This window comes from Bipolaris sorokiniana (genome assembly GCF_000338995.1).
Source record: "Bipolaris sorokiniana ND90Pr unplaced genomic scaffold COCSAscaffold_15, whole genome shotgun sequence".
Classification (NCBI taxonomy): domain Eukaryota; kingdom Fungi; phylum Ascomycota; class Dothideomycetes; order Pleosporales; family Pleosporaceae; genus Bipolaris; species Bipolaris sorokiniana.
The window spans coordinates 1,025,029-1,050,517 of NW_006911909.1; the positions used below are offsets into that span (position 1 = coordinate 1,025,029).

At 52.4% G+C, this 25,489-nt stretch overlaps 10 protein-coding genes across 10 annotated transcripts; 4 read left to right on the forward strand and 6 right to left on the reverse strand.

The window, feature by feature from the left end:
• Window positions 1–227: 227 nt before the first annotated feature.
• COCSADRAFT_100106 (uncharacterized protein) lies at window positions 228–1,879 on the forward strand (the record flags this gene model as incomplete). Its single annotated transcript, XM_007706196.1, has 3 exons — window positions 228–392; window positions 441–560; window positions 611–1,879. 3 exons carry the CDS (start codon window positions 228–230, stop codon window positions 1,877–1,879), a joined length of 1,554 nt encoding a protein of 517 aa, XP_007704386.1.
• An 85-nt stretch (window positions 1,880–1,964) lies between these two features.
• Window positions 1,965–5,700, reverse strand: COCSADRAFT_249936 (uncharacterized protein). Its single transcript, XM_007706197.1, has 2 exons — window positions 5,459–5,700; window positions 1,965–5,350 (listed from the first exon to the last, which is right to left on the reverse strand). Exon 2 carries the CDS (start codon window positions 5,302–5,304, stop codon window positions 2,050–2,052), a length of 3,255 nt encoding a protein of 1,084 aa, XP_007704387.1. The 5' UTR covers window positions 5,305–5,350; window positions 5,459–5,700; the 3' UTR covers window positions 1,965–2,049.
• A 288-nt stretch (window positions 5,701–5,988) lies between these two features.
• COCSADRAFT_99643 (uncharacterized protein) lies at window positions 5,989–7,223 on the reverse strand (the record flags this gene model as incomplete). Its single annotated transcript, XM_007706198.1, has 2 exons — window positions 5,989–7,143; window positions 7,197–7,223. 2 exons carry the CDS (start codon window positions 7,221–7,223, stop codon window positions 5,989–5,991), a joined length of 1,182 nt encoding a protein of 393 aa, XP_007704388.1.
• Window positions 7,224–7,393: 170 nt separating this feature from the next.
• On the forward strand, window positions 7,394–8,833 carry COCSADRAFT_164333 (uncharacterized protein; the record flags this gene model as incomplete). The annotated part of the gene is made up of 4 exons (XM_007706199.1): window positions 7,394–7,605; window positions 7,656–8,236; window positions 8,285–8,392; window positions 8,442–8,833. 4 exons carry the CDS (start codon window positions 7,394–7,396, stop codon window positions 8,831–8,833), a joined length of 1,293 nt encoding a protein of 430 aa, XP_007704389.1.
• Window positions 8,834–9,255: 422 nt separating this feature from the next.
• COCSADRAFT_100148 (uncharacterized protein) lies at window positions 9,256–12,318 on the reverse strand (the record flags this gene model as incomplete). The annotated part of the gene is made up of 3 exons (XM_007706200.1): window positions 9,256–11,143; window positions 11,190–11,755; window positions 11,848–12,318. The coding sequence occupies 3 exons, from the start codon at window positions 12,316–12,318 to the stop codon at window positions 9,256–9,258; spliced, it is 2,925 nt and encodes a 974-aa protein (XP_007704390.1).
• A 286-nt stretch (window positions 12,319–12,604) lies between these two features.
• On the forward strand, window positions 12,605–13,381 carry COCSADRAFT_249958 (uncharacterized protein). The gene has a single exon (XM_007706201.1). It carries the CDS (start codon window positions 12,870–12,872, stop codon window positions 13,311–13,313), a length of 444 nt encoding a protein of 147 aa, XP_007704391.1. The 5' UTR covers window positions 12,605–12,869; the 3' UTR covers window positions 13,314–13,381.
• Window positions 13,382–17,304: 3,923 nt separating this feature from the next.
• Window positions 17,305–18,774, reverse strand: COCSADRAFT_151652 (uncharacterized protein; the record flags this gene model as incomplete). The annotated part of the gene is made up of 1 exon (XM_007706202.1): window positions 17,305–18,774. One exon carries the CDS (start codon window positions 18,772–18,774, stop codon window positions 17,323–17,325), a length of 1,452 nt encoding a protein of 483 aa, XP_007704392.1. The 3' UTR covers window positions 17,305–17,322.
• Window positions 18,775–19,125: 351 nt separating this feature from the next.
• On the reverse strand, window positions 19,126–20,858 carry COCSADRAFT_250003 (uncharacterized protein). Its single transcript, XM_007706203.1, has one exon. It carries the CDS (start codon window positions 20,703–20,705, stop codon window positions 19,254–19,256), a length of 1,452 nt encoding a protein of 483 aa, XP_007704393.1. The 5' UTR covers window positions 20,706–20,858; the 3' UTR covers window positions 19,126–19,253.
• An 838-nt stretch (window positions 20,859–21,696) lies between these two features.
• Window positions 21,697–23,200, reverse strand: COCSADRAFT_40650 (uncharacterized protein). Its single transcript, XM_007705952.1, has 5 exons — window positions 22,956–23,200; window positions 22,555–22,908; window positions 22,413–22,499; window positions 22,259–22,349; window positions 21,697–22,207 (listed from the first exon to the last, which is right to left on the reverse strand). Exons 1-5 carry the CDS (start codon window positions 23,007–23,009, stop codon window positions 22,059–22,061), a joined length of 735 nt encoding a protein of 244 aa, XP_007704142.1. The 5' UTR covers window positions 23,010–23,200; the 3' UTR covers window positions 21,697–22,058.
• Window positions 23,201–23,942: 742 nt separating this feature from the next.
• COCSADRAFT_164338 (uncharacterized protein) lies at window positions 23,943–25,368 on the forward strand (the record flags this gene model as incomplete). The annotated part of the gene is made up of 2 exons (XM_007706204.1): window positions 23,943–25,090; window positions 25,161–25,368. 2 exons carry the CDS (start codon window positions 23,943–23,945, stop codon window positions 25,366–25,368), a joined length of 1,356 nt encoding a protein of 451 aa, XP_007704394.1.
• Window positions 25,369–25,489: the final 121 nt, after the last annotated feature.

Below are 25,489 nucleotides of genomic sequence, written 5' to 3' on the forward strand. Positions count from 1 at the left end.
AGGGTCATCTACACGCGTCGTCAGCTTCTCCAAATCGAGCGGAGAATGGTATGTGGTAGTGGCAATATTACCGCATTGCGGGGTTCCCAAGTGTGGCTGTAGTTGTGGTGTTAAAAGCGCAGGTGTCCCGTAGGATATGTTGCCGAGATGAGCGCTGGTAGTTCTCACGCTGGCCTGTGTATGGAGTATCGATTATGGCTAAGAGCAATGACAAAAATGGAGCAAAAATGAAGAGCGCAAGGGATATCGAGAAAGCAGGTGTTGCGCAACAGGTGGAATATGGAGAGGAATCTGTAGCTGTGAATGCTACGACTTCGACAGAGGATTTGCCATTATCAAAGCCTCGGTGTGTAGCACTGGTTGCGGTACTTACTATAGCATCTATCATGAGTGTAAGTGGAGACCTTTTGTCTTGAGTAACAACAACTGATCTCGAATAGACAGTAGCGATACAAGATTCAGTCACCATACTGCCCACCATCGGACGAGAACTGGGCATTCCTGCTAGCCGACAGCACTGGATTGTCTTGTCGTACAATCTTACCTTTGTACCATTTCTTGTCAGTCATTCCTGCGCTCTCTTCGAAGCTCTTCCTAATTCCTCCTATAGATATTCAGTGGCCGCCTGGCAGACGTTTACGGCCGACGACGAACATTCCTCCTAGGCTCATCATTCTTCACAGCAGCATCAATTATGGCACCCTTCGTCCCGAATGAAAGCGGTTTCGATGCTATACGCGGACTACAAGGTCTCAGTGCCGCAGCCATGGCATCTGCCGCGCTGGGAATCCTATCTTCCACATTCCCACCTGGAAAAGCCAAAGACATAGCATTCAGCTTTTTCGCCATTGGCGCACCCTTCGGATTCATCTTCGGCAACCCCCTCGGCAGTCTCATTGGCGAGCATCTACCCTGGCAATGGACATACTGGATCCTCAGTATCACTGCCGGTATCTCCACGACCGCAAGCTACTCCATCATCCCGCGACCGCCTCCTTCCCCCACCCCCAGCAAAGCCAGCACAATCGACTGGATCGGCGCCGCAATCCTCACGCTCGCTCTCATCCTCCTGGTCCTCGCTCTCTCCAACGGTAACGAAATTGGCTGGCGCACCCCCTGGATCCCCACACTCCTTGTCCTTTCCTTTCTCCTCCTCGCAAGCTACACCTACTGGCACCACCATCACTCCACAACACCCAACAAGACTCCCTTCATCACACCCTTCATCCTCACCCAAAAACAACTCACACCCATCCTCGTCGTATCCGCGCTTCTAACAGCCTCATACACCATTTTCCTAACCACCTCCCTCCACTGGTTCACAGCATACCAAGCCCTATCTACTTTGCAAACCACCTTCCATTTCCTCCCCGCAGGTATCTGCGCCCTGCTCATCGCAGCGCTAACATCCCTCATTCTCTCCCGCATGCCGGCACTTTACATCCTTCTCTTCAGCACCGCTTGCGTATCTCTATCCTGTCTCCTTCTCGCTATCCCGCTTCCAGAACATATGAGTTACTGGGCCTACGGACTCCCGGGTATGCTACTTTGCGCTACAGGCGTCGTCACTGCGGGAGCCGTGCTTACGCTTTTCGTGGCAAAGATGGTAGGGGCCGAGGATGCAGCGTTGGGCGCGGGACTGATCACGGGTATGGGGATGGTTGGGCGGGTGGTTGGGGGTGTTATTGTGGTGGCGGTGGAGATGGAAATTGAAGGCAGAAAGAAGGGGGTGGCGCTGGCGCCGGGGGATGAAGCATTGAAAGAGGGGATAAGGGGTATGGCGTGGTTTGGTTTCGCAGTCAGTGTGGTAGCAGCAATGGTGGTTGGGGGGTTTACGAGAGGAATGGGGGTCGTTGGGGGGAAGAGGATAAACGAGTAGGATGTTTGGTAAAGGTATATAGACGTTTTTTGTTGCGAGAGGAATAACCTCGACTCATTAGAAAATAACATGGACAAAGTAAATCAATAATCAACCCACTGCCAACATATCTCTGCACCATTTCCCCTTCAGCGAACTTGATCCAAAAAAAAAGTATCATGTATACCATCCTACCCACCCAACTTCTCTTTGACCTTCTTGACACACGCCTTCTTCTTCCAACAAGCCCTATACCACGCATCCAAACCCTCAAACCTTTCCGCACTCCACCCATTCCACTCTTCCACCAACGCATCAATAACAGGCCAAGCAAAGCAATCCGCAACACTAAACCTAGCCCCGGCTATATACGGCCCGGAATGCATTTCGAATCCATCCTCTAATTGCTGGAGTAGAGAAGAAAGAGTAGCGTCGAGCTCGGATACTACTTCTACCGGTGGATTGGCACGGGAAAGCCACGTTTTCGTGACATCGGCAGTGACAAGCATAACCGGGTATGCGGATGCGGTTACAGGGTGGGACGAAGGCGAATTATCGATCGGATGATAGCGATCGAGGTAGAGCAGAATGGAAAAAGGGGTACAAATCTCCGTGTGATGCATGTCTGCATCGCGAAACGTAACCTGGCGGTCCTGTTCATACGTTTCGTCTGTTGCCGGCGCTTCGAGGAGCGAATAGGGAATTTTGCATTCTGCGAGGGTGATCTGGACTTGGCGGGTTTCGATGGCATTGTTTGAGGCGAAGAGAAGGGGGGTATCTTTTGGTGGCGTTTGGAGATGGAGAGCGTCGAAGCCGTTGCCGTACCATTCGTCCCAGTTGAAATCTGGGTCGTGGTTTTCGCGGCTGAATGCTGTGATGACGCGTTTGGCTTCCTCTTCATCGCCGTTGATCACGTCTGCTGCGTCGCGTTGCTCTTGGGCTGTTGCACCTTGGCCCCATATTGTGCTTTCCTTTGCGTCGAGAAAGGTGCCAATGTTGCGAAACGTCAGGCTGATGCGTATGCCATTGTGGCTCGTTTCCGCCTCACTGCGTTCGGAAGCCTGGCGCTTGTCTGGCTGGATAGCGTGAAGCCATTTCTTGTTTGATTCAAGTCCAAGAACAAACATGGAGTTGTGTGGTAGAGGCACACGCTGGGTCTCGCGCTGGGTAACGGCGCTGTCTTCCACCAAAGTTTCATCTTTCTTCGATTGCAGTTTCTTCCTCCGAATGCGCATAGTGCGTTGCGATCCAAAGCTCACGTTGACAATAGAAGAGCCTTTGACAATATCCAAAGTCTTGTCCGAGTGTTCAGATATGAAATCGTTACCCGATCGATAGAGTTGGATCAAGACGTGATTTAGTGGATGTCCTACAAGTCTTTCAGCTTGCTTCCGTATTATTTGCACCTTTGGCGAGAAACGTAGAAGCGGAAGAGTCTGATCTGCTGGATGACGGTAAACGGGCATAGATCCGTCATCTCCAAAGGCACCTTGACAGCATACAAGACGTGGTACTTCGCCTTGCTGATGTAGCATTTTCTGCCATCGTACTTCGTTGTAGAGCTGTCCAAAAATAAGGTCTTTCAGTGGTTGGGATGGATGGGAAGGGTGATAGAGATCGCTTGGAAGGAAGTCGTGTATAATTCTTGAGTCACCTTCTGCGATTTCATCTTCGGGTCCAAGGACAGGCAAGTTGGCGAGCGACTTTAGCTTGGGATGTTTATTCTTGTTGGAAGCCTTTGCCGTTTCTTCAACAGGTGTTGTTGCAGATGGTGAGAGTGTCGTCTTGTCTTGTAGCAGCTCAGCGGGTAGCTCGGGCTTTGACACTGAAGCTGGTTTGCTATCCTCCACAAGTATCTGCTGAATTTCCTTTTCATCTTGTTTCGAAATTATCGAAGCCGCTTTTGAAGAAGGAGCTGGACCCCGTTTTGCATCAGATCCGGGCTCAGATTTGTGTGCTCTGGAGAGTGAGATGCGTACTCGATCCGAAAACCCTGATAGCCTATTCTTGTCCTTTTCTTCGCATTTGGCCGAAAGCAGTGGTACAGAGGCCGCATTTTTCAACACGTGCTGTCTGGCTTCTTTCTCGCGCAAGTCCGCGGCACTTCCTGCTTTGGTGATTTGCGAGGTGCATTGAGCATCTGCTGGTGTTCCAGCAGATTTTGAAGTCGCACCGTCCGTGATTGGAGTCGAATCGACTTTGTCTGAGGTTACAGACGCGCTGGGCTCGGCAGTGACATCTGCATCGTCATCATTTTGCTCTCCTTCTTTACCCTTCTTTTTCTTTTTCTTGGTTTTCCCAGACCTCATCCTTATCTTGGTTTTGACCAACTTCGGCTTCTCCTCTTGCGCATCAGGCACCGTTGCACCCTTGACTAGCATGTCAGAAAACTCCTGGTCGGTAGGCTGTTTGTTTTGCCCAGCGACCGACTTCTCATCTGGCCGTAATTCCTTCTCCAACAATGCTTTACCATTTTCGCCTAGAGACATCTTGGCTAACAAATCCTCAACCGTCTTCTCATTTTGCTTTGAATCACTCATTGCACCATTGGAAGACATTTCTGGCTTCTGTGGTATTACTGCTGGGTCGTTTTCAAGAATTTCCTCGCTATTCACTAGATATGCATCGAAAAAGTCATCCATGCGCTTCAATGCCAGCTCATGCCTGGTTTGCTTACGAAAGCCCAGACAATCTTCAATGACGCAAATCTTGATCCCATGTCGAGCTGCATCAATGACAGTCGCCAATACAGAGACATTTGTGATGCACCCACATATGAAGAGTTCGGTAACAAGCCTTGCGCGCAGTGTAATCAGCAGATTCGTACCTTGAAAGGCAGAGTAGTTGGTGGTCCGAATTACCGCATCTGCCGGCCGCTCCATTTGTTGAGTAACGAAATCGATAAACTCGGCACCGGGTGTCTTGGGCACGCATGCTGGCGTCCGCCTTTCGCTCTTCAACAAGAATAGTTCGTCATCCTCTTCAACTGAAGCCTTTGCAATCTCTTTTGGTAACGTCTTTCTTCGCGCTGATACGCGCTTCAGCAAGTCGAGAGCGCGTTGCTTGTGTTTTGATGACTTTGACTGTGCGGGCAACGAAGCTGCTTCCTTTGCCAAGTCGTCATCGCCAGCCTCCGGGCCGCTCTCATCACCGTCGATCAGTCCACCCACAACAAGCGCGTCTCCCTCGCCAGTGTCTGCTCCAGTGGCAATACGGTCCGTCTCGTAGAGCGTTTGGACCCATATAACATTGCCGCTAAGTTCGCGAAACTTAGGTACCAGAGTTTGGATGCGGTCGAGAAAGCCGGTCGAGGTGTTTACCGGAAGGCGTCCGTCCGGTAGGATAAAGTCGTTTTGCAGGCCAATGGCAAGAAGCGCTTGATGGGTCTGGAACTTGGGCTGGTTCTGGGACACCAGGTCCATGAGGTCGGCCATCTTGGAGGTCATGGTGGCAGCAAGGCGAATTGTTAGAGTTGAGTCAAGCGTTAGGCAGCTACAATTTTAGCTACAATTTTAGCGCCAATGCATTGATGAGTATGAGGCCTCAGATACGATCAGAGGTCGATGAGTATTAGAAACAACGGGTACCGAAAGGGCTTACTAGATGACATGGCATGATATGGGATTGAAATGCAAAGGTGGACTACGTAGAATCCGCAAAGAAAAAGTCTAGAAGGCGGAAGCGGTCCAAATTTGGGCAAATTCGTAATCGGACGGCTGCAGGGATGGCTACATTAGAGAGGTGCGCTACAGGAGCGATGGGCCGGACAGGGCGTTGGGGGCGACTCGAAACGGCGAGGCGTGTTGGTGTTTTCCGCATCCAAAGGCCGCTAGGTGGCTACTCACTCCCCCCCGCCCTTAGTGCGGGGCAACGGATGGATGGCAACAGCAGCACTGGCTAATTACCCAACCGGGCTGATCTACATATGCTGTTGGTGGGTATTCCCGCGGGCATGTCAGGGTTGCGCTTCTAGTCGTCTCTCATGGTCAAGCCCAGGCGCCTTTTCTCCGCGCGGGCGTACCTTTGCTGACGGCGTCGCCCCAGGCTATACTGGGCATGATATAGCGTGAGATGAGCCTCACGGCGACTTACGCTTCACCGCCAAACCTTACGACTCATGGAAGCAAGTCTCACTTGCTGGTAAAAAAGGCCGTAATCTTCTGCGAACCGTCAGATTTGGCTATCTTGGCCGCGCTGCTGTTGCTCGTGGCACTCCTGGTGCCGCGCTTCTTTGCAGGCGTGGAGGCTGGCTTGATAGGACTCTTTATCAGAGACGCCGATGGCTCGGACTTGACGTGTTTACTCGAGGGCTCTTGCTCTGCTGTACTACCGCTGTCATCTTCGCTGTTGTACTCTCGCTTGATGCCTTGCGACTCATGGCCAGGCTCAGAGCGTGCTGTCACTGGTACAAGTAACGGGGCGTTATCTTCGGTACCTTCCACGCGGTCCGTTGTCTCACGTTTCTCATTCACGTCATGATCGACCTTGGCGGCTGTTCGTTGGTTGCCAAAGAAGTTTGCAATGTTGTTCTTGTTATCGGCGCTGTTGATTGGCACGAGGAACGAGGGCGAGTTGTTGCCGACCTTGCCAACGTCCTTGCTGACTGGGTAGCACTCAAGACCGCCTTGGAATGGCTGCAAAAGGCATTGTAAATCTTTGCTCCATTCGGTGCGGGTTGGGTCGAGCCAAGTACGGATTGCGTCAGACCCGTTTTCGAGAATGACGGGCATGCGGTCGTGTAGGAAGCGGAGCTGCTGGTTGGACTCGGTGGTTATAATTGTGTAGGTGAAGAGCTTCTCACTGGAACCCTCAAATTGGACGCAATCCCACAAGCCGGCGAAGCACATGAGCTGGCCATCCTTGCGTTTTGTAAAGTGTGGTATCTTGTCCTTGCTCCCGCTCTTCTTGAGCCATTCGTAGAAGCCCTGTGCAACGACGATGCATCGCTTCTTCTTCTTCATGGTTGTCCATATACCACGATCCTCGACGAGGGAGTCATCGCGACAGTTGATTGTCTTCATCTTGGAGCTGTAGTCGAGGTTGCGCTTGGTCCAAAAGGGCACGAGGCCCCATTGCATGGACTGCAGCTTGTACTGGGGGTCGTTCTCGCTCGATGGGGAAGTTTCGTGATCATGAGCGGCTTCAGAGCCCTCTGCTCGATAGACCAGGCCGTGATAGCCCGGGGCAAAGTTGTAGCTCTGTCGTACGGTGTCATCGTCGTCGTCGGGGGCTTCTGCGACGGGCATATGCGAGTGCTCGAGCTGTCGGCGGACCTCGGACGGCCGCTGGGGGGTCTGTCAGCTGTCATGTAGCGTCGCATAGAGTGACATGAACTTACCAAGGCCAGCACATAACGGCCGCACATGTTGCAGTGTCTCAAGACATGGCTGGTGGTGGAGTGCAGACGTCATACGGCGACCCTCAGCCCTACGCGGAACTGCACGCAGCGGGCACTAAAAGTTCATTCCGTCATGCACTCGCTCTACCACATTTACTCGCTATTCTCGACACCTCGTTGCCCCCGGTCAGCGCACCATGTTGAGCAGGACAATTGCACGCGCCACTCCTCGAGTGAGTGCGTATGCTCGGTGCGAAGCCCAGGCACCTCTTGAGCGATGCACCAAGTGGTCCACAACACCATGGCGGCCAGTACAGCAACCACTGGGCCGGCGTCATGCATCGATGCGGGTGCAGTTCAGCGAGCAGTACCGCAAGAGCCCCGTCCTGTTCCCCTTTGCCATTGGAGTGTATGCCAGACGACCCAGTTGCCAGGCCCTGCGCTAACCCACCCCGCCAGCATCGCCCTCGTCTCAGGCATCTGCGTCTTCTACATTCCCTGGTACTACAAGAATGTCATCATCAAACCCTACCACAACTTCCCCGAGCCCGTTGCAAAGAAGCTACGCAAAGCCCTCTTCTACAGCCGCGGCAAATGGCTCGACATTCGCGAGGCCAACAAGCACTTTCGGCAGGCCCTCGCCCTCGCCGACGAGCTAGGCATGGATCCTTTTAGCGACGAGATCATGGGCGTCAAGTACACCATTGCTCAGTTGTTTGAGGATGCAGGGTATTATAGCTTGGCCATTGACGTGCTCGAGATTATGCGCAACGACTGCCAGCGGTGGGTCGACGAGTTTTCGGACAAGCACTGGACAACGGGGAACCGCAGTCGGGTTAAGAAGAACATGGTGCAGATTAATCTGAAGCTGGGCCAGCTCTATGACATTCGATACGTTAATGAGCCGGAGAATGGCGAAAAGAGACTTGTCGAGGCTGTCGAGAGCGCGCTCAAAGAGCAGCAGCGGCGAGAGAAAGAGGGCGTCAAGAATGGAGAGGGACCATGGCTTACGAATGAAGAGATGGGTGGCACGTTAGAAGGTATGCGTTACGATCTATTCACACGTTCGATGCACTGACGTGACGCAGCTCTCGGGACACACTACGAGCAGTTTGACTCGCACTACCTAGCCACGCCTCTGTTCGTCAAGGCACTACAGCTATGTCCGCCAAACTCGTGTCACAGCGTGGTCCTGAGTACGTTCTCAATCACTCTATCATTACCTGCACAAACTAACCCACGCAGTGAACAACATCTCAACCTGCCTCGTCCAGCAAACACCACCCTCCTCCACCGACGCAATCACCATGTCCCCCCTCCCCTCCGACTTCCCCGTCTCCAACACCGTCCCGCGCGCCCTCCTCATCGAGCAAGCTCGCCAATGGGCCACAAGCGCCCTACAGCAAGCCAACCAAATAAAAACCTCAGACCGCACAGAAGAATGCGACATGGGCTGCGCAGTCGCAACCCACAATCTAGGCGAGTTCTTTGAAATGGAAGGCAAGACTGCCGAAGCACGCAGACAATACGAAGAAGCGGCTGCTCTGGCGAAGAAAATGGGGTTTACGGAGGGTGTGACGAATGCGCGGGCGGGATTGAAGCGGGTGAAGGAGTTGGAGAAGAAGATTGTAACGTAACGACCTTTTGCACTGCAAAACATGTATGTATATGTATGTGGAAGAGAAGAGAAAATCAAGCATCGCATTACAAATGATAACATAGTTCGGTCTCCCCTTGGAAAGAAAGAGCAAAGGCTAAACTACACAGTGTATATCTCTCCCATCCATCCATCTATCCATACTCATGAGTCCAAAACAAGAACGGCGCGCCGTGATAAATCTTCCTGTATCTTCGCAGAAAAAAAAAGGCCCGATGGCGAAGACAGCTAGTTACATTCGTATCATCCGCTTCTTCCTTTGCCCCTCCCCCCCCCATTTCAAAGAAGAAAAGTGGGGAGAAGTATGCAAGTCAAACAAAAGCATGTATATGTAATATGTACACCCCCCCCCTTCCCTTTCCCTTTCCCTTCTCAACTCCCCTAGTCCCTGAACGAGAGGACTCACGACCCCGTAATAGTCGCACTACTAACCGTCCTCTTCCACCCGGCCCATCCCCACCCTCCACCTCCTGCATTCCCCCCAACCGGCTCCTTAGGCATAGGGCTCGGTGTCACAGCCGGTGTACTTATTGGTGTACTACTTGCGCTCCCGCTTCCACCTGTACTTACCATTCTCTTCAAATTCTCAAACCGCACCTTGAACTCCTCGAGTTCCTGCTTCGCCACCGCCTCCGCTGTCTTCGCGTTGACGAGTTCAAGCAGAAGAGCCTCGTTATTTGCGTCTGGGACGGCGCCGTCGGCGCCTGAAAGGAAGGACTGTGTGGCCAGCGATGAGGAGCGCTTGGTGAACATGGGGGTAGGGTGGGAAGACGAAAATTGGCGTTCTGATTTCTGAGATGGGGTACGGCCGAGACGGAGTTCGCGCAGGCCGCCGGAGACGCTATCGGAGGTTGTGGAGCGGGAGAGTGAGGGTGGGGTATCGGGGGTGGTGTCTGTTCCGCCCCAGGAGGAGGTGACGGCGGATTGCTTGCGCGCGTGCTGTCTTAGCTCTTGGATTGTTTTCTCTTGACGTTGGTTCTGGTTGTAGCTGTCTTGCAGGCGCTGCCGTGTGTCTCGGAGGGCGTCCCGTGCGATTTGGAGTTCGGCGTCGCGGTCGCTCAGGTCACGGGCGAAGCTATTGACGCGCAGTGTTTCGTTGGCAAGTTGCTCTTTTGTGCGGGTTAGGTTCTCTTTAAGAATTTCTTTGGTTTCAAAAATGGAGGAAGCGCGGTGGTGCCCTTGGGATTCGGGGAATTGCGATTCGAGTGTCGACACTATTTCGGAGGCCTCTGCGCTCAGTTCATTCGAAGCTGCGCCCTCCTCGAGGGCCGCAGCGACAGACGCAGCGGTAATTGTCGTCCGCCTCCGCGATGCTCGTGTGGATGGTACGGCGAGTGTGGATGTCTTCTTCCGGACCTTGTCTACTACTGTCCGCACGATGCGATGGTCCTCTTTACGATCCTCGCGCTGCTTTTGCAGTGCGGCTTCAAGCTCGCTATTCTGTCTTTGCAGCTGGCTCACAGACATGAGTAGCTGTTCAATCTGGTAGTGCAGGTCCCTATCTCTGGACGAGGCGCCCATTGCCATGGAGCCATGGCCAGACTTCATCGACAGGGCGTCTCCGTTGGACGCACGCGAAATGTCTGTCAAGGCTGTGCTTTGCGTGTTTGCTGAGGCGTCTGAATCGGCCATTGAGTTGAGTGTTGAAGCCAAGCTCTGCTTGGAGGCTGAGCGCCTTAGGAAGCTCACAGGCCGGGAAGGCGCCGAGAGTCCCGGGCTGAGTGAAACAGACTTGGTCGAAGAGTTGGACGGGCCCCACAAACGGCCCAGGAACGACGAGGCCGACTTCTGGACCTGCTGCTTGGACGTCTCCCTATCCTGGGCTTCCTTGTACTGCTGCTCCAACCCCTGTAACCTTTCCCGCGTCACATCATTTGTGAAACCGACAAAATCGGCAACCAACTCATCGGCAGACCCCGCGTTTCGGCCATATGGATCCCAGAGTTGGCGGCCAAGCAGCAACTGCATGACATCTTCAAATTCACTTAATGACAAGAGCTTCTGCTCGTTGCGCTTCATGAGAGCAAGTGCTACACGCATGATTGTCTCGGAAGCGCCCTCGGCGAATAGCACATCGTAGATGCGGAAGAGCATGGGCAGCGGGCATGTGACAGCGAAAAATGAAAGGAACCATTGTGAGAGATATGCAGATTCGACGCCTTGGTCATCGAGGTGCTGCGCCAGCGCGGGCATGTGATGGTGGAGCAGTTGCTGGAACTGGAAGATGCGAAGATGTAGACCAGAGAGGTCAGGAAGGAAACATGAACGAAGATCGTAGTCTTCCATGAGTCTGCGAGGATTAGCGGATGCGGAGTCAGCAAACCACAGTGACGTACCTGACGAGTACACAGAAAGCCTCCTTGTCACCCATCTGCATCAGCAGTGGACCAACGAGGAAACCGAGACCCTGGCAGTAACCAATCTTGTGGTCGTACAAACTAAAGCACTTGAGCACACGGCCAAGCATCTTTTGGCCCTCACCATCGGCATCCTTGAACATGTCAACACCAGGGAAGCTCCTTCCAAGATCCTTGTTGATGATGTTCTCGTACGGGCTGGATTCGCCACACAGTGTCTCATACTGATCCTCAATCAGCTTCTCCCGTGAGCCAGCTGCACTCTGCCATACAACGCCACGCAACGGCGCCGGGATACCTCCTCGAATCTTGTTCAAGCAGAGCGTGGGCAGACGCTGGACTGTCTGTGGATAATCACGGACGAGGGCGGCCCAAAACTCCAACTCGGTCATGGGTGGCGGCGAGGGCAGCTGGGAGAAGCGGACCTGTGCAGTGTCATGGGCGACGAGGCGCTTGAGTTGGTTGATAGAGGGGGGCCGCGACTGGCTGCGGGCGCGAGAGACCTTCATGTTTGCTTTGGAGTCTGACATGATGGCGTCGTTTTCCTGCTCGAGTCGAGCGAGCAGCAAGGCCATAGCCTAGAAGAAGAAGAGAGTCAGCAGACGATGGGGATTAGATATCGTGAGTGGGCGCGCACCTCTTCCTCGCCCTCTGGCTCCTGTTCCTCCTTTTTCTCGAGCTCGGCCCAATCAACTTCCTCGCTCTTGCCTGAACCATTGCTTGTTCGCCTCTCCCTAGTATCTATCTTGGGCGACTCGGGCGCGTCCGTGTCCCGGACAGAGATGGTCGGGCTTGTTGGGGTGGTGGTTGCATCGGCGCTCGTCTGGCTCTGGCGACGTCCAAACGCCTGGCGGATCTCGATTGAGTCTGCCCGCGACGACGTCCTACGCTCGCTGACGACAATGTCTGGCTGCACAGGCGAGACGGGCGAGGTGGGCGAGCTGCAGGCAGACTGCTCTTCTTCTGGTGTTCTGCCGTCCGTCTCTGAGAGCGGGACCGTGACCATGGAGTCTGTTGGCAGTGGTGCGCTGTCGACATGGGTTCTAGGAGAGCGCTGCACGCTTTGGTCCACGGGCTCTACTACCGTGGGCTCTGCCGTGGGTGGCATGGAGGTGGCTACGTCGGTCATGGTGCGGTCAGACGGGCAGCATCGAGGGACGTAGGGCAGTGGGAGTTTGGGTGAATAGAGGTTGGTCTGTCTGCAATGACGCAGCACAGCGGTGCAACCCCTCGGTCAAGGGCCAAATGGCAAGATTGGTAGCTCGTTCAGCGGGGCGCGAAGAACAAACGGCACTGGTGTAGAGCGTGTTTCAAGCGTGTGGAATAGAGGGTTGCAGCCAGGATGGTGTCGTGACGGCAGCTGGACTGGTTTGCTCGAGCGCGCAAGACACGAAACACGTCGTCAATGGAGTCTGCTTCGAGGCACACTGAGCAAAAGGAGCGACGTGCAAAAGAAGAGCAGGCGGCCATGGTGGTGCTATGTCGAAAGGAGCATCAGGAGGCCGAGGGCTGACCCACCTGCGTTAGCGCCTTATCGCAGAGCGGTCAAGCCAGGGTCAAGCGTCCCCACCATTGGCTTCTGGCCTGCCGCCCTAATCACCCAGCGGCCACCCAGCTGCTACACCGACCACCTTGGATGTGTATGCATCCCGATATTTCATGCACCCTCTTACTCGCCGCACGCTCGCTGATGTCACCACGCCTACCCGCCAGGAACCACCTGCTGCTGCTGTTGCGCCTTGTGCTTCCATCGTGTCTGCATTTCGCGCTTGCCACGCCCGACTACACGCGACTTGCATCCAAATACACGCGACACCACGTGCCTCACCCCGACCCTCGGCCAATCACCATCGCCCGCCGCCAAACCACTGTTCGCATCCTGCACGACTACCTACATGTACACCACCTACCACCGCCAATCACCCACACTCGACGTATGCGCAATTCCTGCGGCCGCCCGCTAGTCCTCTTTGCCTGCTAGCTTCATGTAAGCTGGTCCCGCTCGTGCGGGGGTACTCGGCACGGAAGAATCCAAGTAGCACCTCAACATGGCCCACGGAGTATAAACGACTACACTTGACCGCCTCTTCACCACGCCACTGACTCCTGTCCTTTGTACTCTGCTCTTTACACTCGTTCGCTTACCACAAGCCTTGCTGCTACCACTATCCTAGTCCTGGTTCCCCCGCCACTCGTCTCCACGCGGGGAGGCGGTTCATTCAGAATTTTTTTTCATGCTACTATCTTTTTGTCCCGGCGCGCGCGGCAGTCACGTCAGGTACATATGACACGTCTCGCGAGCGCGGCGTCACAGATGGCACGTCCTGGTTCGCAACAAGCAAAAGGCTTAGAGCTTTGTTGTCTAGAACGTACCTTGTCAACGCTGTCATGCACCTCAGACCAAGGCACCCATGGTTAACAGATTGACGTTGGATATGTGACGGCGAATTTCCGAGATAATCTGGGCACATCCCTGTTACATTGCCCTGGTTAGTATCCACACGCGCTGTTGTTGGAGTAGGCGTAAGAGAGGACGAGTGTTTAGCCGACTAGCGGCTTACGCCATTTAAAGTGTACGCTGCTCGCCTTTGGAAGAGAGATTAGCGAGATTTGACGAGGCAGTGTTAGAGTAGTCTTGCTGATGGTATATGGTATAAACGCGGCGAAACTTTGTATCGCTCGTGGTAAGAACGCGTTGACTTGACGCTTATGGATTTGCAGTCGTGTCGATTCCAAAGCCATGGTTTGTGCTCGCAGCACGTCAGAACTACTATATTTGGCGATTTAGCGAGACTTTAACGCGCGGTAGAGCTCGATTGCGTCCCCCGATCTTGGGTCTGAGCTATCGGAGCAGGTTAGTTCAAAGGTACTAGCGGGGCTATACAAACTCTCACAAGTAGGCTCTATTTGGACATCTTACTAGTCTTTTGTTCGACAGCAGTCGCTCTCCTCGCAAAACTCATCCGCTATCTCGAACCATCTCTGTTTTTACCCACTTCGACGCAACAATTCATATCCTATGAGAACCACGGGGTTATCAGCGCCTTGACCCCGTATTGCAGAGTCAACCATCAGATTCGACATACTCCGACCCCATTGCGTGGCGTCGCACAATTCGAAAGCTGACCGGTTACTAAAGTCGAAAGATGATATTGTTACTTCATTATCAGACCTAATAAATCTACGCCCTGTAGTGTAGTAGTTGCATAGTTTAAAAGCTAGCTAGCTACTAAGTTGATAAGGTGAGATCGTTAGTCCTTTAGGCGAAATGTGGAAGAGCACCTTGTTCACATGGTTGGTTTGCGTCCAGTCACCGGCAGAGCGATTTCACCTTGGTTCAGTAAAGCCGAAAGTATTCCTGGGCTCCACGCTGTCGTAATAGGATTGGTCGCTCGCGTATCCAACGTCGCCCGTCCAAAAACCGTCTCGTGTTCCGACAAACTGCCAGTATGTTATTCAAGTAATATACATTGCACGGTTGTTAGATAAGGGGATGTGGCTGGTACATCGACCGCGCACCGACTGATCTACTATTTCGGTGCAAATGCCTCCAGAATCGATATGTCAATCCGCTGATGGCCTGGCATACCGGTTGTGCTCACCATAACGATATGTAGTAAATTTCGTCACTTTGTAACCCTGCCAGCATACATCCATGTCCACCATGATATGTTCAAACATATACCTCGATTTCCCTCCCTCTCAACTAGGGCAGACTAGGTACAATATTACTAGTTAGCAATGAAGTTCAAAGATATACTTACGAGTTTTTTTTTTCTTTCTTAGAAAAGCGGCAACTGAAAGTTCCCTTCGAAGGGGAGACTTTTCTATTTGAACATAGTGAACTGCTAGAATCTATACATTGATATATCATCCAAGGCCATGTAAACATCTGTCTATAATGCTTAGACATCAGATTGCCAGCACTTTTCCTATGTTCAATTATTTGATATGGCACTGAGACTCGGTCTGCCACCAAGAAGAGAGTCAGATCATTTGGTGCCCGTATTTCGCCTTCGAAGAGCGACTCCGCCGAGCATACGAAACTCATCTGGGGCTAAGGGACTTCAATGCTGCTCGGCACACATGTCGAGCGTAGACCGGGGCTAGCTTGATAGAAATCTACTAATAGTAATGCTAAAAAGGGGTGGCTGGCTGACCGGCGTCGAGAGCAGCTCCGTCGAAACGGGCGTTGCAGCTGGACATCATGTTGTATAAAAGATTCGAGTAAACAGAGAATGGTCGCCCAGCTCTCGACTGTACAAAGAGTGCGCCTTAGCTCCAGGGTGTGCGGGAAACTGGCCGAAAGTAGAATATCGATATACTAGGAAATCAACGCAGGATTGAACCATCCAACTTCCAGAGGGAAAAACAGTACTTCTTGATAACAGCTACTACGAGATAGACTAAAATAAAGGGATGAGATACGCCACACCAGTGGAACAGAAGGGTGACAATAGACAGGATGGTGATAGAATGTGCTGGACTTGGATAGCCACGCAATGAGTTATCCAGGGAAAATTTACATCTGTCGTTATCCACTCAGTAAGAAGTGTGTCAAACAATATCTTCACTGCCATATTCCAGCATCCACATCCTATTATGAGACGCTCAGTCAGCATCCTCAGCATCCTCCTATAAGCAGACTCGCTCTCTCTTCAAACGCTAAAAGATATACTTCCTCGTACATGACGAAGGCGTTGAGGACATCGTTCTGAACTAGTGCTGCAATATATACATTTCAAGGAGCCCGGAAAGTAAAATGTCCAAAATAAAGCGTCTTTTTTGGATTTGATTGAATGTCTCGTAGAATGTTAACGTGTGGTTAGAAAGACATTTCCCTCTTGATCTCAGACGTTCTCCTTACTACCATATCTTAAAATCTTTCCCTTGAAATCCCTCCACAAGTCACTCTATCAACCGCGTACATCCAGCCTCCCAGTAGCTTGTCCAGCTATTTCGTATATAAGCAATCGCATGTGCGACGTGAGACATCCAGCCTCCATCAAGAAACATATAGACATAATCAACCACTCTTCCTAAGCATCTATATAAAGACACTAGTACGTCTATTCAGCGAGCCTCTCCCGCTATCATGTCTGTCCTACCACATACCCTCCCTATCCAAAATATCTCCAGAGCATCCCGTTACACCCTGCGATTAATCAACCCCATGGCATTATCTCATCCATATCCGTTGCTCACCTCGAACAAGCTATATGCATCGCCCATAAGTAATTATCCACGTAGTATACTACATTAAAATCACCTATTGCATAAGAAAAACAACGGCCTTCTCAAACCTCCAGCACGTCATGGTAGATATCTTTTCGAAGAATTTCAAACAATACCGTTATGCGCGCATGTAGGATAAAGCGTAACTCCAACCCTCAGCATGCAACTTGCAGCTACCAGATGCACACGGACATTCCGATAGAAGCCCAAGAGTCCCCCCCCCCCAGATCAGCGCAAGAGTTGTAAAGAGAAAGAGAGATCGAAGGGGGGGGGAAGGAAAGCCTTATATACACCCACCTACCCAAACCCTCTTCTTTTTCCCCTTCCGATACCGCACCCCCTCCCCCCCCTCCCCATGCATCCCCAATCAACCCAAACATTCCCCTTACGCAACTCCATCCCTTTTCTTCTCCCCACGGGGTAAGTAAAAAAAAATCCCCTTCCGCACCCTGTTTATTCTCACCCGAAAACTCCCGTCGCGCACGCGTAACGTGCGTGGTGTTTTACGTACAAGCGCTCGTATTCGGCAAAAGCGGCAGTGTAAAAAGATTTGTGGGGTAAGGTAAGATGGGGTAGGGGATGGGGCTTTGTCGGGTGAGTTTTGTGGCGTTTTTTTGTGAAGGGGGGGGAGGGGGAAGGTTTTGCGGGGTGGGGCAAGGGAAGTTATGCGTGGAAGGGTTCTGGAAGGACTAGTGGGTGCGGCGAAGGGGGAAAGGAATTAGGTAGAGACTGCGTTGGATACGTCCTTTGCAGGATATGGATTGCGCTTGATTCGTAGTTCTTCATGGAGAGAAATGGCGATGCGTATGCGTGATTATGTACATGTGTTGAAGAGACAAAAAAAGAAAGAACTATTAAGCTCTGATGTGAAAGTCGCTCAATCCTCAAAATCCCAATACGCCTTGTCAAGTATACCCTGCCACCCCTCGACAGACTCCAACCGCGGATCCTCATCATCCTCAAAATTGACCAGCAAATCCGCACTCGTGCCCACGCATGGATACGTGCAGCGACACGGAAACACCATTTCACGACTGTGACTCCGAAGGAGGATCTCCGCCTTCATTGCGTGCTCCATGCTCTTCACCAATTCCGTATCCCCATCACCCGCAGCATTAAGCTTGGTCTCCCAAAAGTCCACCGTAGACGTCTTGATGCACCCACTCAAACTAATCTTCACCCCCTTCGTCGTACGAAGATTGCGCAGCGTATCCCACGCCATGACAACCCAAGACTCAATCCACTTCTTCTGACAAGAATGGGGTCTGCTTTCCGAACTCGCCATAGCCCACGGACACCGCGCGAGCCGATGCTTCGGACTAATAAACCGCAGATCGAGCGTCTGCAGCCCGTTTAACAGTGCTAGCTCAGTGAGCTTCATGACATGTGGAGCCTCAGCGCGAAGCGGATATCCGCTGTTCGGATAAATCCCGATGCAGGCAAAATGCTCCCTCGCATCCATTTCGATCTGGATGTGCCGCAGGAAGCCTGTTTGGAGAGCAAGCTCCGGTGGCATGCTCAGGGCGTGCTGCCATATCTTGAACAAAGATTGCCTAGGGCCTCTAACCAGGCCTGAGCGCAGCGTAGTGAACCGCTTGATCGACTCGCGACATGCTACCGAGCAGGATTGCCTGCAGACCTGCTTGTTGACGTAGATAATGTTCAGGTTGGGGCGGGGGACATCTGGGTCGCGGTTGCGTTCTGCAACGCTGGTGGGCCCGAAGAACTGTCCGACACCAAAGATGAAGCGTCTTGTGCCCTCCGTCACGATATCAGGTACAACGACGGGTTCGATGACGTGACGATAGATTTCTTCACGCAACTCGAGAGGGAGTTGAAGGAGCTTGAAAAATTTACCCGTCTTTGCCCACCACTTTTTCTGCTCGTCGTACTGCATGGGAGAAAACTTCTTGGGCCATGTCTTTTGGAGATCGGTGCAGTAGGTGTCGCGTATCCATGATGTCGCATCACGCATGTTGCTTGTCCCCGTCCCGATAGTCATGCCCTCGATTTTGACATTTTCTTGGTTGAGAATGTTGATGGCGACCATGCGACGCGAATGGTCAATCGGCTCAGTGAAGGTGTACCAGCCGGCATTTTCAAAATCATCATCTTTTTTCTTGGTGGCTGCAATGCCGTATTGGCTAGCCGGTTCGATCTCAAGAAGGCTTTTTGCATTCTTGTAGCAGTAACTATATTTTCCAAGGAAAGAAAAGTCGCGCTTGCGTTCCTCCTTGATAAAGTCGTGGAGGATGGCGATGACGCGGTCTGAAAGTGGTTGTGGCTTGCAAGGTGCCTTGGCCTTACTTTCGCTAGTCCTTTCGGGCATAGCGCCGGTAGTTGGAATAGTTACTTGATCCATCTTCAAGGTACTCGTGATGTCCAATCGATGATAGATTTTTGTCGTGTCAGAGTGCAGAAATGATTGATTTTGGAGATGAAAATCATAATTCCTTTTAATGTCGCTTGAAAATATCGAAATTCACGTTGTAGTTTATCCAAAATCCGCGATGCTGAGCAGAAAAGGCCACGCTATCCACATCTAGACTAGCGTGGGCTGAACCAAAGGAAAGCAAGAGAAACCGATAGTTAATTCATGGTTGGAAGACCCTACTCTTCCAATCTGGGTTTCTGGATCCGTTGAGTAAGTGTCTTCACTGGAAAGCTTATCACAAAATGGTATTGGAAAATTGAATGTATGATTGATTGACAATAAAACGATGTCGCTATGCTAAAGACTCATAAGTCATAACAGATAAACTGCCCAAAAGGGCATTTGGTATATATACATGATTGTTCTTCGTGCGTTTATGCGTAGGCCGATGCCTTGCAGGTGAATGGGCTCCTGACATCACCAGAGTTGTACTGGGTGATGATGTCCTCGACAGAGGCATAAGTTCCAGCGCCCAAGACGACCATTCCAATGACGAGAACGATTGCGTTCAAGATGCTGAGGGAAATGTTCTTGGCTGAAGCGTTCCACTTGCCCTCCTTGACGAGCTGGAACCAGAAGAGGGCGGGCCAGTAAAAGGTAAAACCAGAAATGAAGAGCGAGGAGATGAGACCAAGCAGGGCGTTGAAAAATGGAATGGCCTCGGCGATGATCCATCCAATAACAGTGACGAGAGAAATGAGGCCAACCCAGACGGCCCAGCCACGGACATCCTTAACGAAGCGGATGGGAGAGCTGGGGAAGAATCGGTCCATTATGTAGCGGCAGACGACGGTGCCGTTGATGGAACCAGAAATGAAGATGACGGGGAGAGCAATACCAAAGGCAATGCGGGAGACCGTAGAACCGGCAGAGAGGAGGGCGGGCGACTTGACGCTCTGGCCAATGAAGGCGTAGCAGAGGGCACCAGTGAGGGTGTAGATGAAGATTTCAATCAGACCAAGAGCCCAGATGGACTTGACGTAGTCCTTGGGAGTGTGCATCTCCGACATGAAGGAGAACTGGCAGACGGCAAACGAGTATGCGAAGATGATGTTGGTGGTAGCAAGGAAGGCCTGGTAGAACGTGGTTCCTGGTTGTGGCCATGCAGACCAGTCGACAGCGGCAAGGCCACCGGGCGCGTTGTGAGCCTGGACACCAGTTGCAATAATGGTGACGAGAATGGCGGCAATGATGCTGACAAAATCAATGTAGCCCAAGAATGCAAAGTCGTGGAAGGTAGGAGGCAGCGCAAGGACCAAGAGGATGATGAGGGAAACAACACTCCAGACCAGGGCGCAGGTAGCGTAGTCGCCAATAATGTTGATAAAGGCAATGGTTCCGGTAAGTGCGTGAGATCCAACAAGCAGAATCAAGAAGAGGGCAAACATGACACCAGTCAGTTCCTTTCCAAAGCGGCCCCAGATGAGTTCAACAGCGTCCGAGTAGTGGTTGACATGGGGGTATCGCATCTTGACCTGGCCGACGACGTAGGAGGTGTAGATGGCAACAAGACCAAGACCCACACACATGATGGTACCGGGGACCATGCCGAGAGTGGCAAAGGCGCTGGGAATACTGAGAGAGCCGAGGGCAATAGCCTCGACAATCAGACAGACTGTGAGCTGCTTCCAACCAAGGCGGTGGAACTTCTCAGATCCTTCCTGAACAGTGGCCGTCTTGTCGACGGGCATCATAAGCTCCGGGTCGCTCTTCTTGCCCTCGGAAGAGAGGTCATCAAGGCGGTAGTTTGGAGGAGCAGCGTAGTGTCGAGGAGGGATGCTGGTAGGCGCATCGCCTGCGCCGTGGGCGTGTTGTACCTCCTGCATCTTGGACGAGGATGAATGTGTGTCCAAACGAAGGGGGAGTAAGAATGTGGACGAGAAAGAAGGGCCAACCTTTGTTTTTGGCGGCGGGTGTCTGCTGACGAGCTAGTCTACCGTCTGTTCCCAAAGAAGCAGTTGCAGTGCAGATGATCAAACGGGTAGCGGGCAGCGTCGAGTAAAGAAGGGTTGCTGCTCGGTGACGTAGTCTACGTAGTCTGGGACGAGGAGACTAGCAGTGTGCAGCAGGCGCAATAAATAGGTAGGCGTAACAGTGAGGCGGAAGAGACGGCCATCTTTATATCGGAGTTGCTTATCTCTCCGCCCGTTGTGAATGTGTAATAGAATGTTCCAAATGGTGGCTCCCCCGCGCACTCCCAAGATGGCGGTCGACCGAAGTTGACCGAGAGCAAGCGATGGACGAGGTTAGCGGTCGTCGGCTTAAGGCAGCGTATCGAACCAGTTCATGGTACGTGCGATTAGCAGGGGAGCATCTAGTGGCGTTGGGGACGACGAGGTTCCACATGGCGCGTCGCAGTTGACGTAAAATTTTCATCTTTTTACGTGTGTGAGTGGAAATGCTGGGACGTGCTTAGGACCAAACGGCGGCACTCAACTGGGTTTGTCGGGGCCAGTGCCCCAGATGGCATGCGACGAGGGAAGCAAGAGACCTGTGCATGTGGCCTTCCCCCGCGTTGTGCGGGAATAAGCTGGCGGAGGCATTGGATTGCGCGATGGGAGTGTATGACGTGCCTGCGCAGCGCAGTGATGTTTTGCGGTAGGGCTGTGGTGGCTGAATTTGGGGGCGCGGACAAGCTCTCTTACCGCACCCACCCGAGCCTCGGCGGGGCTTGTCCGCGCCCTCCGAGCAGGTACCCGGCCTAGCGAGAGTCTCTTCCGATCCTGGTCGTTGCCGCGCCGCCGCCCAGCAAAACCTCTGCCCTCTGGTCCAGCTCTTGCTCTAGCACTCACTTATCTGCCAACACTAGTGAAAACGAGGGTCTTGTGGAGTGCATTGCCGAGAGAGGCGCCTGCCAATCACACTGTCCACCCACTGTCTGTCTATTGTCTGTAGAAAAATCCCTATCTTTACCCCAACCTTTTCGCTCCTTCAAGGACCTTGCATTCACCCATGCACCCATGCACCCATGCATGCTATAGACAGGCGCGTGCCGTAGCGCTACTATACTACATTGTAACTCCAGATCGCATGCAACAGAACCTTCTCACCTCCACAAAGCAACCCCCCTGCCCCCCCCCGTCTCACGCGACACACGCCCTCAACATTGCCGCCTTTTAAAAAAACATGTCAAGGCCCATTGGCTCGCCGTCGTCCATCCGTGCCCATGTACTACCTATCTACGCAGCCGTAGTCAGGAACTCATCGACGACGTGCGGGTCCTTTTCGACTTCTACCGTGCTTCTACCGCGTCTGCTCTCCCACGTCTCCTCCACATGGGCCTCGGCGGCGGTCGAGTCAGGCGTGAAGACAAACACGCGATGCTCACCTGTCCGGGCGTCAGCATCGCCCAAGCTAACTGTGGCGGTTATGCACCTACAATTTTTGTATGCAGTGCCCAGCATGGGATCTTCAACGTCCCAGTCCTCGGTCAGAAAGTGAGCAAACGCCCCGTGCGTCACCACCAGCACCTGTTATCAGTCAGTCAGTCAGTCAGTCAGCCACCTGGCAAACTCTGCCCCTGTCCTGCTTGCCTGGGCTTCTGGGCGCTGGAACAGCCAACTCCTCAGGTCTGCAGCGCGCTTGCTGATGGCCGTCTTCTCGTACGCCCAGTAGCCATCCTGCACGTGACCCGTTAGCGCATACCGTGACGTCAGACCAGTGACATGTGCCGACCTTGGAATTCCAGCCCGGCGTCACTGCTGAAGCATCAATCTTGCTGAGATCAAAATCAATCTCCCCGGCCTCAAACAAATCAGGCAGTAGTTGCTGCAAATCAGCCGCACTATCCGCCAGCCCTACGTCGCATCCAATGTTGCTGACCTCCTGCAGCGCCGGTAGCATCACAAACGGCACTTCTGGTCGCGACAGCACCCGTCTGAAACTGAGCGCTGCCGTCTGGATCGTCCGCCGCAGTGGAGACGCAAACACCGTCTCTATTTCATCGTGGTGTTGAAACGCCGCGCTGAGGGCCCGACATTGCTCCTTGCCTTTGGCTGTTAGTACTGCATCGCGAATGCTGTAGTCGCGCTGTTGTCTGTTAGACTCGTCCAACATGGTCGCACCACCAAACATACAGTCGCATTGTGCTCTCCTTGTGCGTGGCGAACGAGATGAATCTTGGGAGCCATGGTGATGTCAAGTTCAGAGTTGCTGATTCTGCACTGTAGACTTGAACTGGGTGGGGCCGCCGCCGATTGAGTCACCGGGTCCTATCGCTCAAAGGCCGATCCGATACGACACAGTCGGCTAAGAATATTGTCTATCTTTGAAATCCCACACAATCTCTGCATCCTCTTTTGACGTCTGCCAATGCCTTTATACCTCGATGACTGTTGTGCTCATTGTACTACTCTCGACCGTTTTTTGTTTTCGCAGGGAAGGTTTGCCGAGTGCCTCTGCGCTAGTCCGTTCTTGGTCAAGCAGAGCTCTGTTACGGAAGGAGTATTGATGGAGTCGAATTAACATTCCAAGTAGTCAACCCTCCAGACGCCATCAATCTTGTTGTTAATTCAAGTTCATGGTCACAGAAAGTGTATCGGATTCGTTCATCTAGCTCTTCATAATGCTCCAGCATAACTGTGCTGGCATTCTGTCACGGGACGTAGTGGAAAAACCTTGATAAGCCGCCTGCGAAAGGACACGATTTATGCAACGTGAATTTATCGAGGTTTAGTAATAACTAAGTTTATTATTAGAGGAATTGGCCAGAAAAGAAAAAAGATTTCAAAAGAGTTGTCCGAATGGAGATTGTAGCGCCGCTTGAGAAACGAACCAATTATCCAGCATTGTAAGAGAATGGTGGATATTCACATATCCTTCAGCCAAGATTCAGTTCAATCTCAAGACGGCTACCCGGAAAGATTTCTCCCGAAACATCAAAACACAAAGTCGAGGCAGTTTCTTGGTTATGAGAATGCACCGTTTTGGCCAAGCTGCCACATCGGATCCGCAGAGACCCCGCAGCACTAGCGTAACAGGCTTATCCATAACACCAAAATGTCATCGTCATCCAGAGTACCACTAAAGTTTTCCTAAATCCTTCAATCTTGCTAGCAATCACCATGGCGAATCAAGAGCCAACTGTGCTTATCATTGGTGCTGGCACTTTTGGTACATCGACTGCGTACCATCTCAGCAAACAATACAAGGATCCTTCACGTATAACTATTATCGACCGCTGGGACACTGCCTCGCCTCTGGAAGAAAAACAGGCAGCTGCCATTGATACAAATCGTATCATTCGCACAGACTACGACTCGCATTTGTATTGCAATCTCGCCAATGAAGCGATCCATTTTTGGTTCTGGAGCATTGCGGTCCAAGGCCATTTCCACAAGACGGGATGGGTTGTACTGGATAGTAAAGAGGGGGGTTTTGGCGATGCGGTGAGGAAGACATTTCTGGAAAGAGGAGGCGACTACACGCGTGATGTTGATCCGGGTGAATTGGAAAAATACGACATAACCAAGGGAGTCCAAACCAAGCGCCTGGGCAAAGGCTACTTCAACCCCGAGGCAGGGTGGTGCGATGCCGAAAGGGCTACCCAGAGTTTTACCAAAGTTGCGCTGGAACTCGGCGTCAAGCGCATAACAGGCGAAGTCCAGGAACTCGTCCTCAATCGCGACAAATCCGGTCTTGCCGGCGCCAAGCTACGAGACGGACGCATTCTAACCGCCGACAAGATAGTCCTCGCAGCCGGAGCCTGGACCAGCACCCTCATGTCTCCTCTCGAAGACGCGCTTAAAATATCGCACCAAGACCGCATCGAGCGCCAGGTCACAGCCGTCGGCCGCGTCTCAGCATACTACACGCTCGACGACTCCGACACGCAATCCCTCGTCTCGCAAGACCAACCCGTCATTGTCATTGGCGGCGAAATCGACATCATCCCACCTTCAACTCCCAATCGTACACTCAAAATCAATGATTTGACGTCTGAAGTCGTAAACACGGTGACTACACCCTCGGGCCACCGCATCACTGCTCCCTCGCGCAGACACCAAGCCGATGTTCCTGAGAAACTAAAGCAGCAAAGTACTCGTCTAATCCACGCCTCTATGCCGCAGTGGACGAAAAACCGCGTCCCGAGTCGGTGGCGCATCTGTTATGATGCTGTGACGCCCAGTGAAGATTGGCTGCTGAGCCGCCATCCACACGCGCAATTGAGCAATTTGTACATTGCTGTGGGAGGAAGTTTTCATTCGTACAAGTACGTTGGTTGCCTCGTGAATCCCTTTTGAATCTCCTTCTCCTCGGGCAGAGATGCTGACGCATGATAGATTCCTCCCCGTTGCAGGCGCATACATGCTCAACGTCCTGTTCGACAAGTCCAACGGCGAGGAAAAGGACGCTGCCTGGGCGTGGAAGAGCCCAGAGTGGTTAGCTAAATGCAACGGTGAGGGCAAGGAATTTGGGAGACAGAGGGCCAAGGGGAGACAGAGGAGAGAATTGAGCGAATTCGAGGACGGGGCTGTGTCAAAGTTGTAATGGTGTGTGTGTGTGCGTGTGGGGCTATATGTAAATAAGATTACTATCATCGTATTTCCACTTGATCAAAACAACAGAACCTAGCTCTGTTATACTTTACTTATCTCTTTCCCTAACTATA

What these genes read in the sequence shown, in the direction of transcription:
- COCSADRAFT_249936 (XM_007706197.1), bottom strand. Translation starts at nt 5,304, where the DNA reads ATGACCTCCAAGATGGCCGACCTCATGGACCTGGTGTCCCAGAACCAG.
- COCSADRAFT_249958 (XM_007706201.1), top strand. Translation starts at nt 12,870, where the DNA reads ATGCACCCTCTTACTCGCCGCACGCTCGCTGATGTCACCACGCCTACC.
- COCSADRAFT_250003 (XM_007706203.1), bottom strand. Translation starts at nt 20,705, where the DNA reads ATGCAGGAGGTACAACACGCCCACGGCGCAGGCGATGCGCCTACCAGC.
- COCSADRAFT_40650 (XM_007705952.1), bottom strand. Translation starts at nt 23,009, where the DNA reads ATGGCTCCCAAGATTCATCTCGTTCGCCACGCACAAGGAGAGCACAAT. An exon ending in TCCAGCGCCCAGAAGCCCAG is followed by an intron (nt 22,350 to 22,412) that starts GCAAGCAGGACA and finishes GACTGATAACAG; the next exon opens with GTGCTGGTGGTGACGCACGG. An exon ending in GGGCACTGCATACAAAAATT is followed by an intron (nt 22,208 to 22,258) that starts GTAGGTGCATAA and finishes ACGCCCGGACAG; the next exon opens with GTGAGCATCGCGTGTTTGTC.